This window comes from Protobothrops mucrosquamatus, unplaced genomic scaffold (genome assembly GCF_001527695.2).
Source record: "Protobothrops mucrosquamatus isolate PMUCROS unplaced genomic scaffold, P.Mucros_1.0 scaffold202, whole genome shotgun sequence".
Lineage (NCBI taxonomy): Eukaryota > Metazoa > Chordata > Lepidosauria > Squamata > Viperidae > Protobothrops > Protobothrops mucrosquamatus.
Genome location: NW_015386557.1, coordinates 247,619 through 265,600, shown reverse-complemented (window position 1 = coordinate 265,600; position 17,982 = coordinate 247,619). Strand labels below are relative to the sequence as shown.

The following is a 17,982-nucleotide window of genomic DNA, read 5'->3' as shown; positions in this document are numbered from 1 at the left end:
TTGTAATCACACAATTCCATTGGCTGGTAAGACCCCGTTGCTAGTTAGCCAACCAGCAACGGGCATGAAACTGTATGCAGATGGAGAAGGGCAATCACCCTTAATGGGTGATCAGGATGCGCATAGGGGATTAAGGGGGGGAATACAAAAGAACACAACAACATGAGTTCTTGATTTTGTACTTGCCATGGCATGCCTGTGAGAAAGATTAGTTTGCAGATGGACCTAAGATCATGAAGATTCTGGAACAATACTGGTGTTAAACCAAGAACATTAAATTGGTTCTCTCTGGATTTCAGCATGTTCAGTGGTCAAGGATGATGGATTTGTCTTCCAGTTTACCTTCCCATAGAAAAGCAGGGGACAGCCCTTTCTGGTTCTTTCCATCTCTAGCAAAGGAAAACAAGTGAGCACACCCAGAGTGACAAAAAATCAGGAGTCTGGTAGCACATTTTCCAGCATTTTATTAAAAGGCATAGCTGTTATGAGCTGCATCTCACTTCCTCGTCTGCAGAGAGTGGCTAGACGGAGGCAAGATTTAAATTGGGGTGAAAGGGGGAGGGGAGGATGGGGTGGTTATAAGATGCAGGCTACATGTGAGACACATTACAAGTACCTTATCAATTAATAGTTGTAATGTGTTAAAAAGTCATTGTGCTTGTTGAGACTTTTTAAGATAGCCTGAAATTTTACCCTTCCCTTCTTCTTAGAGTTGAGAGAGAATGACTGGCTGCAGGACATCCAAATGATTTCATGCCTAGGGTGGGACTAGAACTCACAGGCTCCCAGTTTCTAACCTGGTGCCTTAACCACTACTGTACACCAAACTGGCTCTTTTTATTGTTAGAATAATGAAATAGGAAGGTAAGAAAAGTTTTGCATTGAATAGTGACATTGAAAAACACAAAAAGAAGCCACAACTAAGCACAAGTAGACAGAGATAAAAATGTTATGGGAAAACTTTGCCAATTTTTCCTGCATCTGTCAGCATATCTCTCAGTAAAATGTGATATTTTTTTGTTTAGCTTTTTTGAACTTTTCTGCGAAGTTTTTCCTGTTTATCCTATCTAGAATCCAGAAAGGCATTGCTGGCAGATGATGGAGTATGTCACTTTAGAGGGTACTTACTGGAGCTGGTGATGGTGCCGTTGGTATAAGTTGTGGGAGCAAAAAAACCATCTGGATTTGTGGCAGGGTCAGGTTCCTGTTTTAGCATCCTTGTCCTGTTGTTTCTTGTTGCTTGTGAGAACCTGCTTCACGTTGGATGGCTGCTTTTTTAAAATATAGCGCTACTATACTGTACTTGAGAAAATGAAGTGTCACTGTCCATTATTGGCTGTAGCTTATTAATAATCTTTTGTGTGATTGAGTGGTGAGTTGTAAGTGACAGCCAATGGTATTCTGTTTTTGTGGCCTGTCCTTTAATAGATACTCCCTGGGAACAATTCCGGTTCTATTGATTTGTCTTGTTGGGTGGATACATTCAGCCTCCTGAATGTCTGGTTTAATTCCACCACTTGAGCATGTCCATCAAGTAGGCCATAACGAATGTTGTTGTAGTGTAATGCCTGGATATAGATGAGAGGGTGGCTTGATTATGTGCTCTGGGTGGAAGCTAGAATATGTAGTTATGCTATATATTGTCTATGTGTCCATTGTATGATTTTACTGTGACATCAAGGAAGTGGGCTTGTTTTGTAGATTCATTGACACTAAAGTTGATGATAGGATCAAAGTTGTTAAGGTATTGATGGAATTTGTTAAGAAATTCTTCTTTATGAATCCAGATGGTGAAAACTGCAATGAATCTCAAATAAACAAGGGGGTAAGAGTTAGAAAATATTATTCTAGATCAGCTGTGAAAATATTGACATATTGAAGAGGCATGTGTGTGCTTTTTAATGAACATTTAATAAGAAAAATGTTCCACCAGAATCCTCCTGATTGATTATTTTATTTTTTTGCTATGATAGACTAACAGCTAACTTACTCAGGGGTAAAATTATGTATATGGTTCTGAAACAGGTGGTAATCCAAAAATGTAAATGCATTTTAGTAATACTAGTTGACCTCCCAATGCAAAATTTTACAAACATCAGTCTGTATGCCAAGGCAGAAGCAAGTAACTGTAATAACTTTCTTTTTCCAATTTTTCATGGTGATATTGGTGGGCAAGATCTCAGCTGACTGCATGAAATATTTAAACACTTTGGACAAAATCAGGACGAAATGACACTATTTTCTTAATTCCTGTTCTTTTTTCTTTTTTTTATTAAAAGTTTTATAAAAATTACAATATAAACCCCCATACCCACCCCAAAACCCCCCTCCCTCTCCCCCACTTCCCAGAGCTGAACACAGGGTTACAAATATAATAATCATAATCTAACCAACATTAACCAACTATTTAAATAACCAAGTCCATAACGCGCTTTAACTCCCTTTTAACATAAATTTAAACAAATTAAAATTAAACACGATAATAAACAAATTAACAACCTAATTGTTAAACAATACAGTACTAATACTAAAATAATAATAATAATAATATAATAATAATAATAATCTAAAATTTACTCATAAGCCAAATGGAACTTTTTAGTCCCATATTTATTCTGAATATAATCTATCCATCTTCTCCAGACTGAAGTGTATCTTTCTTGTGATTGATCCTTCAAATAAGCAGAAATCTTGGCCATTTCTGCTAAATTTGACACTTTAAGCGTCCATTCTTCTATAGTAGGCAAGCAGTCCTTCTTCCAATATTTCCCTACTAATAATCTTGCAGCTGTTATCAAATTCAACATCAAATTAGTTTCTTTAGTTTCACAATCTGTAATAACACCCAACAAAAATAATTGTGGAGTGAACTTTATCTTTTTCTTAAAAATCTTTTGAATGTTCCACCAAATCTTAATCCAGAAAGCTTTCATATTTCTACAAGTCCACCAGATATGGAAATAAGTAGCATCTAAACTACTGCATCTCCAACATTTAGGCTGTAAACTAGGATACATACAAGACAACTTTTTAGGATCCAGATGCCATCTATAAAACATTTTATAAAAATTTTCTCTTAAGTTCTGGGCCTGGGTAAACTTTACATTTCTGACCCATATTATCTCCCACATATCCAATGGAATCGGTTCTTGAATATTTTGATTCCATTTTACCATACAATCTTTAACTAATTCCGTTTCCAAGTCCATTTCTATTAAAACATTATAAATCCTCTTTATATGCGCTTGATTTGAATCTTTAATCTGTTTAATCAAATTCTCATCCAATAATGTAAAACCAATCTTTTGATCTAATTTCCACCTGGCCATCAATTGGGTATACTGAAACCAAGATTGTACAACATTTTCTTGCTTTAACTCCTCTAGCGATTTTAATTGCCAATCATTCCCCTCCAATCTAAGTAATTCCTTATAAGAGATCCTATCCAAGTTCACACCCTTAGATACTCCCTCTATCACGTGTCCAGGAATACCCCAAATTGGTATTTTATAATTTAACTTGTAATAATACTTTTTCCAGACACGCAATAGAGCACTTCTTAAAATATGAGATTTAAAAGCATTATCCACTTTTTTATTATAAATTAAATATGCATGCCATCCGTATAATAAATCCCATCCCTCTAGTTGAAGTATACTTTTATTAGTTAAATTAAGCCAATCGGTAACCAATGTTAAAACCACCGCATAATAATATAATTTCAAATTAGGTGACTTAAGTCCTCTTCTTTTCCGTACATCTTGTAAAATCTTCAATTTAACTCTTGGTTCCCCCCCCCCAAATAAATCTGTTAATACCCTTCTGCCATTCCTCCAAATTGGCATATTTTTTCAAAATAGGTATCATTTGAAACAAAAAGAGAAACTTTGGTAGAACATTCATTTTAACAGCTGCAAGTTAATTCCTGTTCTTGACACGTGTGTTTTTCTTGGGTTTTCAGGGGCTCAGCAGAAAGACCCAGCAGTGCCCTTGAGAAAAGCGGTGAAATTTGGAGGCTTCTTTGTGCTAAATTGCACAAGCAGCAGCAGCAACAGTAGCTGTGATATTCAGGAGAGGTCCTCTCAGAAATATGATTATAGAAACGCCGGGCCCACCTGGAAAGCTTTCACTTTCATTGTCGATTACTGGTCACTCCGTGCATCATGTGTTGTCACCTGTAATAATGAACCCAGGTCTTGGGAAACGATTGTCACAGTTTACCGTAAGTCAAATTTGCTAGGAAAGTCTATCATTTTGAACGATGCCCACTGTGAAGAAGCCTTACTGCAGTTTGGTGGAAGAAAGGGATGAAGGCTTTCTTCTTTGAGACCAGGCGCTCAACTTCAACAAGATCAGAAAAGAAAATGGGGGCTCAGGGAGCCAAAAGTCAAACCTGAGGGTACAAATCTGCCAGATATAGAGGAAGATTTATAATGTCCAAAAGAAGTCCCCAGGCATCTAGTAGGAATTTTCTCCCTCACAATTCCAGCAAAGTTTTAGATTTTTTTTCCCCTTGGAAAAACTATGCCTTGTCCCATTTCTCCTTCCGACATCAGTTGAAAAGGTTTTTATGCAACTAGGCCTTTATAATCTCCTTTAAATTTGCTTTGGGCATTGGATAGACTTGTACTGTTTTCTCATGCTTGATTTGGTGGCTTTTATTTTTCAACAGATTTTTTTATGATAAAACTGATCTGAAAGCTTTGCTGATGAGGGAAATTAAAGATAAAGTCAAAGAAATTGAAGCCTGTGGGAATTCCTGTTTGAAAACAAACAGATTTATTAAACTTCCTTGCTGCTGACATCCCATTGATGGAGAAAAGTCATTCGAAGTTCTAATGTAATGTCAAGCATTTGTTTCAAAAGCAATGCTTGGCTATTGGAGTCTAATCTAGTAGGCAGTGGTTATCTGACATTTAGAATATCTAGTGCTCACTCTAATCACAATAAAAATTGTATACTAAAATATCCCCAAAGCATCCCAGTAAAATGAAACAATAGAACTTGGTGTACCTTTGTTTCTGCCTTAGGTTAGGGAAAGTGTTAACAATTTCACACTTATGATATCTCAGCCAGTGAAGAGCCTCCCTCTGAAACCTTTTCAATCATGTCTGGGCACATAGAAGAAAAGTTTGAGAGGGTTCCCTCAAGCAGTATATAGGTAAAAAGAAAACACTTCTATCCTACGTCTCTCTAGGCTTAACTGTCAATTTTACACAAACATACCTCCATGCAAGTCTGCATTAAAAAAATGCTGGAATAGGGGCAACCACTTGAGTCCCACAAGCACAGGGCCAGCAGCCACTGGGCAACAGTCTTGCACGGTGAACCAGACAGGAAATATGGCCAGATGAGCTGATTCTACTTTATTGTAAGATTGCAGTTAACAGAATTTTTCAAGTCTGAAAGTATCTCTCTGTCCCCCACTCCCGATCTTCTTTACAGCCCAAGAAACTAGGGAAAGTCTCTTCTGAGCCACTTGCCCTGTCAGTATTTCTGCTGAGGGCTACGTTGCCACTTATCTGATCATCCCCTTGACTTTGTCTCTTTACCCTATCTCCCAAACTCATTCCCATACACCATGACACTGGGTTTTCCCTTTGCTCCCAATTCCTTGGCAGATGCCTTTAGCTAAGCTGAGTGCATAGAGTAGGGCAGTGGTGGCGAACCTATGGCACGGGTGCCAGAGGCAGCACTCAGAGCCCTCTTTGTGGGCATGTGCGCCGTCACCCCAGTCCTAGGCCTTCAGCTGGGTTTTATAAAACCTTTTCGCTTTAGGCCTCCGCTGCTGTGTACAAAAAAAACAACGGTTCAATCAATCAGTCAATTTCAATTTCTTATGGGAAAAAAAAAGATTTTGCAAAGTTGGAATTGATTGATTGAACTTTTTAGTCCCACCCAATCTGCTGTTACCACCGCAGCCATGCCCACCCAATTGGCCACACCCACCCACTGGGCCATACCTACCCGGCACCCGACGATGCATAAGTGGGTTTTGGGTTGCAGTTTGGGCACTCGGTCTCAAAAAGGTTCGCCATCACTGGAGTAGGGCTATCAGAACTGGTTTGCAAGAATCCAGATGATCCCTAGATGACTGCAAAGAATGGGAGTTTCCAGTAGTTTTTTGTTTAATTAGAGGTTATGCAAATTTTTGCACTTCAGACATGATGACCAAATGTAGGGCACCATGGTGGAAGAGCAGTGTGGGAAGAAGAAGGAGCAAGTGAGAGAGGGAAGGAGCAGCAGGAGGAGGATGTTCTGCAGCAACAGCAGCAAGCAGCATGGGCTAGAAGGAAAATGTTGGCAATCACTGCTGGATGCTCTTCTCGTATCTGTCTTCCTTCCTCCTTAAGAAGGAATGAGAGGAGAGCGCAGACAAATCCTACAACTGTATATATTAGCTAATGAAGTAAACCAACCCCCTTTCTGTGATTAGCAGAATAGGGCTGGCCACTTTCACGATTTTGCAAATTGTTTTTAAAGAATGTAACCATCAATGCTTCATCCCAATTTCTCTCAAGTTTACATCTGCTGAGAAATTATTTCCCACAGTCGGCATTCTCCCCAGCCTCTTCCCTCCCTCCTTGAACTCAGGGAGATCCATTATCTTTTTCAAGTGGGAGAAGGAAGCCTTTAGTGGGTTATAGAAAAGGGCAGATGGCCGAATATAGACATATATTCTATCCCAAATGTGCTTTGGGGGGGGGGGGAAATGTCCTGAACTGCAATGGAATTAAGTCCAGAAAAGCCATGGTTTTACTCATCGTCACCTCTCCTCTAAACGTTGAAGATGTTTTGGCTATGTCTTATTCTATTACAGAACCTCCAAAGAAGATTGAGCTGTATCCAGTACCAGAAATGGAGGTGGGCAAGCTGTATAACTTAACATGCCAGGTTTTTGGTGTAGCCCCCATTCGGAACCTCACTGTGACCTTGCTGAAAGGGGAAGAGCAACTTCTGGTAAAGACCTTTGAGAATTATACTCACCCTGAAGCTGGTACTGTTGTGGTGAACCATAGCATAATAGCTCAGGAAGATGACTACAGCAAGACAGTTACCTGCCAAACATCCCTGGATCTGAGACCAACAGAACCACTCCTGAAAAACACCTCCCATGGCATATCATTATGGACTTTTGGTGAGATCCCATCCATTGCCCCAGTTCTGATTTAAACATAATTCACCCTGTGGTTACAGAGTATAATAAACCCCCCATGGGGTGGGGGTGGGGGTGGAGAAAAAAGTTCACCCACCTTTTTAATCTGATCCCACTATTTTGATTTTCTTTGCATAGATTTGGATGAGCTCCCATTCACTTCCTTTAAAGCAGGTCTTTCCAATTTGCCTTTCCTGAGACTTGGGCCATGTAAATGTCCTATAGGGACCACCCTCCAGAATAGCAGTAGATAAGTCATGCAAGACTAGGGGGGGAAAATATGAGATGGAACTGGAACTGGAGGGGATAAGCAACCCTGGGGTCTCAAATCTCCTCTGCTATGAAGACAACTGCAGCAGTCAAAGGTCTAAACAAAAATTGTAACAAAAGAAAAGATGTCATCACAGCCCCAATTTCAAGGCATAATCAGGGCACTGATTGAAATATCTTTCAAAAACTAGTGCTGTGGGAAGTGAAGAGTCAGCTGGAAAAAAGGAAGGAAGGAAGGAAGGAAGGAAGGAAGGAAGGAAGGAAGGAAGGAAGGAAGGACCATCTCCACATCCAATGCAGTAAATAGCAGTAATTCACAAACCCTTTAATAAGGTATTGCTTCAATGCAAATGTTTCACCAGTTTTTTTAAAAAAAAAACATGGTACAATTAGACTGGAATTAGAGATTAATTAAAGCACCCAATTTCACTTCTCCCTTCCACACTGCCACAGGGCTATTGAAAGAGACTGATAGTTCAATGGCAAACCCAGCAACATCTGGATTTTTGGAAGAGAGTGCCAGAAGTCTCCCACTCCTTCTCCACCATGTGTTCAGGAAAGTGATTGTGGTGATTTCTCCTTCTGGTAGGTGATTTTGACTGCACAAAGAAAGGAAAGTTGGAGAAACCACTGCTCACTCTCCTTAAAGATTCCTGCACTGAATCTATAAGGACAGCAATTCTTCCTGACCTTGTTGATCTGTATCAGTGTAATCCATGATACTACTTTTCTGTTGCACTCAAGGGTGTGCAGAACATATATTTTAGTATGGCCATATGTTGTTGACTATTGTCTTGAACGTCCATAAGAGTCAGGAGAAAGGAAGAAGAATGAGTAGCAAGAGGAGAAAGCTGGCAGTTGATTTATAGTCTCTTGAGTCGACCATCCAGCTTGTCCAGTGCAGAAAGAAACATCTTCTTCTTCTTGGCCTTTTATTTATGTCCTGCCAAAAGATGAAAACAGACTTTTAAATCAGCATCCCCCCCCCAAGAGACACACAGACCTTGGCAGCCTGTCTGGAGTAGCTCTTCTCTTCTAGCTTAGGATGGAGGACTAGAATCTCCGAAAACACTACAATATCTTCTGTACATGCTCTAAAGAGAGATGAGAAAGGACAATTCTTATATCCTCTTATATTAGTATTCATTCATTAGTATTCATTCATTTATATCTTGCCTTTCATTAAAGAGGCATAGTGCTCTTCCTAGTTTTTCCCATAACAACTCTTGAGTAGGTTGGGCTGAGAGAAGGTGACTGGTCCAAAGTCAACCAGAAAGCTTCCAAGGCCAGCTGTGGAATAGAATTTAGGTCTTGCTGCCTCTAACCCAGCATTTTAAGCATGCTGTACGAAGAAATACAACTGGAAAAAGAGCATCATGTTTTATACAGAGGCCATGTTTACAAACAGTTAACTTAATTTTGACACCCCGAAGCAAAAACTAACTATAAGTGCTGGGTTTACACATGACACACTAAAGTATAAATAGGTTGGCTAGCTTGAAGTTCAGTGTGTCGTTGAAATACAATAAAGGATTAACATATTTATAGGCTTTGGTGGGGGGGAAAACTCGCAAAAAAGATGTTCTAGAAGGGTGATTCATCAAAGATGTTGCTACTTAAAAAAGGAGCAGGGCAGTGATTGAGGTGTGAAAGTAGGTTTTCAAAACAGTTTCAGTCTCAAAACACTCTGCTGCCCAATTAAGGATGATTTATTGTTCCTTGAATAAGATTAGAAATGAAGATTACAAATTGTTGGGCATTTAATATCCATTTCAGTGTAGAGTTTCAAGGGAAACCTCACTAGTTATACCTTTCAGGACAAAATGTTGTCTTATAAGCCTTTACAAAATAGTGGGTTAAGAAATACTATCACAAAATTGGTTCTGAAGCATCAATACTTACCTGCTACGGTAGAGAGATCCACAAAGGTAAAATAGTAATCATTTCTTAATTTTGTTTAGATTAACTAATATAACCAAGTACATTCAGTATGTTCTTTTGTTAGATACCTGAATATCCCAGAAGAAGAAGCCTATCAGGCATCATATAAAATGCTAAGACTTATAAAACTGTCTGCCTTTGAACTATTACAGTGTATGCTGTAATTCGGAATTTAGGGGCTACTGCAAAGATCTTTAAAGAGACGTTTTCCATACACAGATCAGTCTGTTTATCTGTGATCCATAGCCCTGACTCCTTGATTGACTGGAGTCCGAACCCAGATCCTGAAGTGGAAAGAACAATGAAAGAAATTAAGTTTTTAAGATTTCTAATGGGTGGTGGTAGCAATCTCCAAATTTGGCAGAGAGGGGATGTCTTTCTCCTTGAAGAGGTCAATGGGGAGTTGTGAAGGAACCCTTGGAGAACCTGAACCCATCCAGCTCTTGGCAGGATAGCAAGGAAGAGAAATATTCCATCTCTCTCAGAGAAGAAACTCAGCCATTCAGCCCGGTTAACATTATCTCTTTTTGGCCACATATGCCATTGCAGGACCTCTCGAGGTAATGACCCTGGAACTCCAGAAGCCATCGCCAGGCCAAAACTGGGCCTATAACCTGATATGTCACATAATAAGAGTAGATCCCTGCCTGACTCTTGTGGTGACCTTTTTTAAAGGGTCAAAGAGGTTGGGTACACCAAGTTTCACAAACTGTACTTGGGTTGAAATAGAAAACTATACAGTCACTCTCCCGGTCACCCTCCATCCAGAGGACCACGGTCAGGAAGCTTATTGTCATGCAGCAGTGCATTTCGGCCTACATGAACCAGTCTATCGAACCAAATCCTCAGAAGTTTCACTCAAGACTGCTGGTAAGTTTGCAAGCCCAGAACCTTTACTAAAGAGACACCTCAGACCTTTGTCTCATTGCAGCAACAGCTCCCACTCTCTGGGGATGATCAAACTGTGCTTTCCCCATTCTTATTATTATAAAAACCTATAAATGGTAAACAGAGAGAGGGGGGGAACGGAAAGAGAGAAAGAGAGAAAGAAAGAGAGAGGGGGGAGAGGAAAGAGAGAGAGAAAGAGAGAGGGGAAGAGGGAGAGAGGAAAGAGAGAGAAAGAGAGAGAGAGGAGAGAGAAAGAGAGAGGGAGAAGAAAGAGAGGGAGGGAGGGAGGGAGAGGGAGAGGAAAGAGAGAGAGAAAGAGAGAGGGAGAGGGAGAGAAAGAGAAAGAAAGAGAGAGAGAAGAAAGAGAGAGAGGGAGAGGGAGGGGAGAGGAAAGAGAAAGAAAGAGAAAGAGAGAGAGAGGAAAGAGAAAGAGAGGGAGAGGGAGAGAGGGGGGATGGACATTTACTATTGTATTTTTTCTTTTAAACTGCATTAATCCTTTCTCCATTTTAAAAAAAAGGAATGCATACATAATAGTATGCATGTTTAGGATCAGAGTAGCAGTTCTTATTCATTAGGAAATGTTAAGTGAGCTTCACATGTCAGATGCCATATGCTCAATTTTTTGTCCCCAGTCAGACAAAAATGGGAGAAGACTGCTGTTCCTGTTGTGTGCCACTTGGCCCTAGGTCCCAAGTGAGGATAAAACATGGACAGTGGTCTGGGGGAGAAAAAAAATTACAACATCAGAACTGTAAGCTTTATGACTGCCAAGGGCATTTTTTCTACAATGTTTGGATAAGTTGTGGGTGCTTCATCTCTGGAGATTTTCAAGAAAAGATTGAACAACCAGGGGTGGAATAAGGACCCCTGTCTAGGTCAAGGGATTGGACTAGAAGACCTCCAAAGTCTCTTCCAGCCCCATGATTCTATGATAGATCTCAGAATGCCATCAAGGTAAGGCTGATTAGTGTTTAAAACCAAAATGCTGAGATTTTAAACCAGGATCTGCCCAAAAGTCTCTCTCTCACCCACATGTATAATAGAAGACTTTATTATAAGTATGCAGGAAAAGCATGTGAATGCTCAGGTATGAGAGAAAAGAACTCTATACATGCTCAGAAAGTTTTCTTTATTATATAATATGAAAAGAGACCACATCATAATGTTGACGTTGTCATCCAGCTATGAAACATACTATTCTAGACCTCCTCCTCATATCAGTTCCTGCTTGTTTAGTTATGCTTAGTTAAAGTTACTTTAATTAATTATGTTTCATCAACATTTTTCAAATAAGGACTAATTTTTCCTACCCTGTTCTTCAGCTAATACATTTCTTCAGCTAATAAAGGCAACATGTTGATTTATCTTCCATGTCGCAAGATGAACCATAGTGCCTTTATTTACTATTTCATAATATTTCTACTGTATATATCCTTTCAATTAATGTCACCAAGCCTATACAGTATTTAGCATTCTATCAAGAGAATCAGGAAGCTACAATTTTAAGTGAAACTTTCCTTGAGGGAGAAAAGAAAATTGTGTCGTGAATAAAGCATATCATATTTTTCTCCTTGTAAAACTGAAGCTATCTTTTTGTGACTTCTCATATCTCCAGATTATTGGCAGACCCACATTTTATCAACCCACTTATTTTCCCAAAATCTTTGCTTAACCACCTAAGGACTGTCCGACTGAAACATGTGAGACTGCAGTCATTGCAATCACCCCAGATTTAGTGTAGGATTGTCTTTATGTAAAGTTTTCTTTTGCTGTTGAGTTATAAATTCAGTCTAAAATGAATAAATAATTGTTGTTATAATCAGTGCTAATATACTGAAATATTATTTTTTGAAATGTAAGAGGTCTGAAAAATTCATGAGTTCAAGATGTACTAATTCAATGACTGAAAAAATGGTTCTGAATTTTTGTGTGAATATATGTAAAATGCAATATCCCATCTGACTGCTATTTCTGTAAGTTGAGTTTATTTTCAGCTTACAATATAACTGTAATCTGTGGTGGGGTATAATCAAATAATAGATACTTATACCTTCGGATGTCATATTCTCTTCAGAGCCAGTTTCAGATCATATTAATGTAATATTCTGTTTAGAAAATATGAAGCAACTTGGTTCTTTGTCTCATGTGAAGTACAACTTTGCTTATTCATGTTTAGTTTGATTTGGAAAATACGTAGTACTTTTAGCCTTCTGGAATAACATTTATGCAGTTGAATGATACACTGAATTTTCTTTGCAAAGTTCACCCCCCCCTAAAATATCTAAATATTTTGATAATAGCGTTGTGATGTTTCATTCTCCTTTTCTAATTGTCTTCCTATCTGGTTTTCAGAATCCTATTTGGCTATCGTTGTAGCTGTTACTGCTGTTGCTGCTTTGCTAATTTGTGTGCTGGTGGTCTTTCTCATCTTCGTCATTAGACTTTGGATCCATCAATGAATACAGAGATTCAGCCAGAGATTTAGGGCAGCAACCTTTCTTTAACTTTAAAGAGGGTTAAGAAAAGATTTCTGTTCTGGCATTCACCAGCAATCCTGAAGAACCAGCACCATGTAACATGAGAGGCAAGGGCCATGAGGAAGACGCTGCCTGAGAAAGATCTTTAAAACTAGCAGAACTAGCAAACAAATAAAACCTATCCCATCTTATTCTGTTCTATCAGCTTTTTAAAATAGATCTGTTTTTAAAAGTTTGCCAAACACCTACAGTGGACGTTTTTAAAATTGTGCTTTCTTAATCATACCCAACAAAAGTCTATGTGTGTATACATGAAATAAAAATTAACTGCTGCCCCGAATACTGGAAATCTATATTACAAATTAAACAAGTTTTAAAATCTGACAAACTATTCATATCTTCTTCCTTGCTCCTTTGTCCAAAATTACTACCAACAAAAGTAAAAGCACACCCAAATTAATACAAATATCAACAAACATTTCAGCAAACCACAGCTTGGGGATGGTGAGGGTGGTAAGGGGTGAGAGAGTGACTGTCTCAAAGTCAGTCAGTGAGCTCTATGATTGAATGGAGCCTTGAACCCGGGTTTCCCCAAAGTCCAGCATCTTAACTGCTACAAAACAAAATATGTATTGTGTCCTAGAGATTTTTAACATTCTCACATAACAGCTTTTTAAATCAAATCAATTCATTGTTAACAGAAATCCATGCTGTAGAAAGTTTTCCTATTGAACTTTCACCGGGAGAAAGCTTTCTCCAACCATTTGGCTGAAATCTGCTTACTGCTGATTAGAAAACCTTGCTCCACCTTCTGCGTGTCAACCCTTCAGAAATTTGAAAACAATTATTCAATTTCCTTTTAGCCTAAGCATATATTTATTGAACGTATGAACACAGTTCTGCACCAGGTGCAAAAGTCCATTTGTTTTCTGGGTCCTTTCTCCATTTTCCATAAAATATTGTAAAAAGGGAGATGAAAATAATTGGATATTTTGCACCTTTGGGCAGATATCCACAGAGCATCTGGCTGACAGTGCAGATGGGGGATGTCTAAATTCACAGAATCTACTGATTCACTTCCATTCCCCACCATCTAGTCAGACTTGAAGAAGCTTCTTGGATGAGAAGCAAAATGTCTTCAAAAGAAACACAAGAAAGTCCAGTTGCCTCCTGAAAAAAGCACCTTTGTCAGGCAACAAGGATTGTTGTTCTGTCTGGTAGTTAGTACCTGTCCACCGAATATCTGATCACAATGTTTCTTCTTCATATTCTCACAATAGCTGGCTCAGGAATTCTGGGAGTTGAAGTCCACGAGTCATAAAAGAGCCAAGATTGACTACCCCTGCTCTAGACCCAGTTTGCCCATCTATGCTTTGAATGGAAATTCATCTGGTTACATTCCTACATCTTGTCCCAGCCTTTCCTTTTGCTCATGTGCAACTCACAATGCTAGTTCAATATGTTCCAACTTACATTCTTTGCTTTGCTTCAACCCACTTAGTGTAGTTAATTGTCATTTTTTCACAAAACTGCACTAGCTTTATGTATAGATCTTGTTTTGTGTTTGGTCACTTAATGTGTGATGATGCCTCAGCAGCATAACAAAGTTCCTTCTTTGATGGGGATGGGCAAACTTTCAATGGGCAAGGTTTTCAGTTTATCCAACAGCTGTATTCACATTGTGGTGGAGTCTAGACCTAACAGAGGAAGGATGGGGAAAAGATGTGCTCGTGATCATCATCATGATCATCAAAAGCAGTGACTTGGTTTCAAAGACAAAAAGGTGCTTCACAGCTTCTATATGATTCAGGTGTATTTGGTTTAAGGACCTAAGGATGCTCCCAAATATCTCCAGTAGTACTGACCTACAGGTGTTACAATTTATAAAACAGTCAGAGAATCTATAATGTTTCATAAAATGGCATTGCTGATTTTTGGGTGCACAATGAGGAGAGGTTTTTTGTGGTTATGCAAGGCTTATATAGGGACCCTATGCAGTTTGCATGGGAATCAAATGCAGTTGGAATTATAACATTATAGAATTATTCTTGACTTTGGTCACCTTATTTTACTTTGGCTTTGGAACAGTTGATCAGTGAAGAAGCTTGTCTTCAAAAATTGTGGGTGCTCCATCACTGGAAATTCTTAAGAAGAGATTGGACAACCACTGATCTGAAATGGTATAGTACAGGGGTGGCGAACCTATGGCACGTGTGCCAGAGGCGGCACTTGGAGCCCTCTCTGTGGGCACACGTGCTTCCGCTGCCAGTAGCTTGCGCAGGTCCATTAGGCTGCCGCTGCCGTCCGTGGCGGCAGCCCCACCCAGCACAAAGGAGGCGAAGCATCCAGCTAGCGAGCTGGAGTAGAGGTGGTAGAGCATGCCCACACCCAGCAAGCCAAAGGCCACCCCGAGCACGGAAAGCCGGATCCCCATCGGTGCCATGGCCCCCCAGTCCCAGCTAGGATTGCATGCCTCCCTCCATCTATGTTGGGCCTCCTGCCCACCGCCCAACCCACCAGAGACCCACTGGATCTCCCCCAACCCTGCCCGGCCCCCACAGGCATCCCCCCATGAGAAGCATCGAGGTGGCCATGCCCACCCCAGCCATGCCCACCCAGTGGGCCACACCCCGATGCCCCCCCTGAGGGCACCACAATGCCCTGGCACTTTGCAATAAATAAATGGGTTTTGGGTTGTGGTTTGGGCACTCGACCTCTAAAAGGTTCGCCATCATTGGTATAGTATCTCCTGTTTGAGCCAGGAGTTGCACTTGACTAGAAGACCTCCAAGGTCCCTTCCAACTCTGTTATTCTCTTATAACAGAAAAGGAATAATTTACTTTGGATTAGTTGTGTCTGTAGACTCAGGCACTTATTCCTTCTCTTCTGTTCTTGATGTAGACAATGCACTTCCCATCTGTTATCTTAACTGGTGTGTCATTTTAAGGTTTCCATGACTCTTTGGGAAGGATGTGCCACAGCAAGTTCTCTTCCAGGACAATCCCACACATGCTCATACTGAAGAAAGAATTGTGAAAGTCAATGAAACATGATTGTGAAATGGGTGCATGAATGGACCCAATTACATTCAGTTGAATTCAGAAATTTGTTCCAATTGTTGCAAATTTCAGGTTTCCAGTCTTGATCTGGAGATTAAAAACATAAGGAAAACAAACATACACTCTTCGTGGGGAAAAAAGAAGGAAGGAAGGAAGGAAGGAAGGAAGGAAGGAAGGAAGGAAGGAAGGAAGAAAGAAAGAAAGAAAGAAAGAAAGAAAGAAAGAAAGAAAGAAAGAAAGAAAGAAAGAAAGAAAGAAAGAAAGAAAGAAAGAAAGACTGCAACAGGTAGAACAGCAACCTGTTCTGCTGGGGGTGGAGGTGGGGTTGGCTAGGGGTTCAGGATTCCATGACTAAATGCCGGCCTTTGCAAAATATGATAAGAACACCAACAATAGCAAAACAAAAATAACATTAATATGAGTTTTATATAAAGACAGCCTCTATGGCCTTAAGGAGTTATGTCAAAATGCCCTGTGTTTATGGACTGACTAGGCTTTTGGTCTTCAATGCCAGTGAAATCTGAAAAGCTATACTTGCTGCATAGTCCAAAACTGGTTTGATAGACCCATCTGGAGCCAGCCACATCATGCTCCACCCACCCACAGATCCCCAGCTATTATTATAACTGCCTCCCCCACTTCTCCTGCCTGCAAGGCAGTTGCCTGGAACTCTCCTTGAAGTTATTTTTCTCTAATCAGAACATCACTTCACATGTGCTGGCTTGTTCACTCAGGAGAAAAATCTTAGGGGCCAGCTTCATATAACTAGCAAGACTAAAAATGTTAGGTGATTGGGTCAATCTAGCCAAGACAGCAGTAGTAGCTGTCCACTGCAAGAGATTTACTGTCCTTAGACAACTCCAATCTGATTTTGGGACACCTTTCCTCTGAAGTGGCTTGCCAAGGAATCCACTCCAGGAGTTGGCAAATCACCTCATCCCACTATCTGAAGCAAGCTCCATCTCAAACAGTGAAGTCCAATATGTTCCTTTGCCTTCACACCTAAAGAGGAGGATGAGCCATATGTTATGGAAAGTATGCCAACACACACTCCTCCTTTTTTGCTGTTGGAGGACCTGCCCAGCACTTCCCACTTAAGATTCTTCAGCTCCTTTTCCTGGTCTTTACAGTATTCCTCTAGCCCACTCACTTAGTGGAGGTTTATAACACACCTACTTGCATTCTTATTTTGATCAAAATGGAAGAAAAAGCAATTGCACTGCTGAATTTAAGTATCTCCATGAGCTTTTGAAAAATGGCCTAGGATCTGTGAGTAGTTCTTCCTTATTTTAGAACAATAAAATATCCATAAGGGAAAACCGGTTACCAGTCCTGCTTTAAAAAGCAGAAATATTTAGGATCACATAAACACATCTTTAAATCAGGATGTGCCAAAGAAAATGGAATGCAAAAAGGCACAATTTTGTGGTAAGAAAATGGAGCATATATTAAAATAAAAACAATAGCCTAGAAGTTGTGGTGAATTTCTTTAAGACTGGTAAAGAAAACTAGCATCTACCCCAATGGACCCCCGAACGCCCCTAACGGTGAAGACAATGTTGTCAGAGGTCTTTATCATTTGCTTGTCTCTGTGATGACTCTGTGGGACCAGCATCAACGCAAGGGATTGCTATACTCACATCCTATCTCCCTTGTGTTCTTACTGTTTCCCCTACAGGTGAAATGTAGATGGTAATAAGCTATTTGGGTCAAGAATTTAACCTTTTCAGATTACATCCTGCTGTCAAGTGGACTTTTGTATTTATGTGATAATGCTACAAGTGCACGGCTGTTGAGAATATTTGGAAGTGCCCACAGATTGGCAGCAGGTTTATTTTTGAAAAGTAAAGGGTGATCAGATCTGATTAACAGAGGCATAGAATCAAAATCACATGAAGTATTAGCACCGCTTTATAAAGCCTTAGTAAGGCCATACGTGGAATATACTGCATCCGGTGTCAATTTATTTTCCAAAGCACCAGAAGACAAGACAAGAAACAATGGATGGAAACTAATCAAGGAGAGAAGCAACCTGGACTTAAGGAGAAACTTCCTAACAGTGAGGACAATTAACAGCTTGCCTCCAGACATTGTGGGTGCTTCATCATTGGTGATTTTTAAGAAGAGACTGGACAGTCACTTGTCTGAGGTGGTATATAGGTTTTCCTGCTTGAGCAGGGGGCTGGAC

General features: G+C 39.9%; 1 protein-coding gene across 1 annotated transcript in view; it reads left to right on the top strand.

Annotated features, from left to right (window-relative positions):
• The window catches only part of LOC114922176 (intercellular adhesion molecule 4-like), a 17,518-nt gene extending 4,410 nt beyond the window's left edge, over positions 1 to 13,108 (top strand). Inside the window, exons 3-6 of the mRNA XM_029283727.1 lie at positions 3,962 to 4,222; positions 6,821 to 7,138; positions 9,917 to 10,237; positions 12,611 to 13,108. Of these exons, the coding sequence (XP_029139560.1) occupies positions 3,962 to 4,222; positions 6,821 to 7,138; positions 9,917 to 10,237; positions 12,611 to 12,717 (1,007 nt within the window). The 3' untranslated portion in view covers positions 12,718 to 13,108. The remainder of the gene's footprint in view (positions 1 to 3,961; positions 4,223 to 6,820; positions 7,139 to 9,916; positions 10,238 to 12,610) is intronic.
• Positions 13,109 to 17,982: the final 4,874 nt, after the last annotated feature.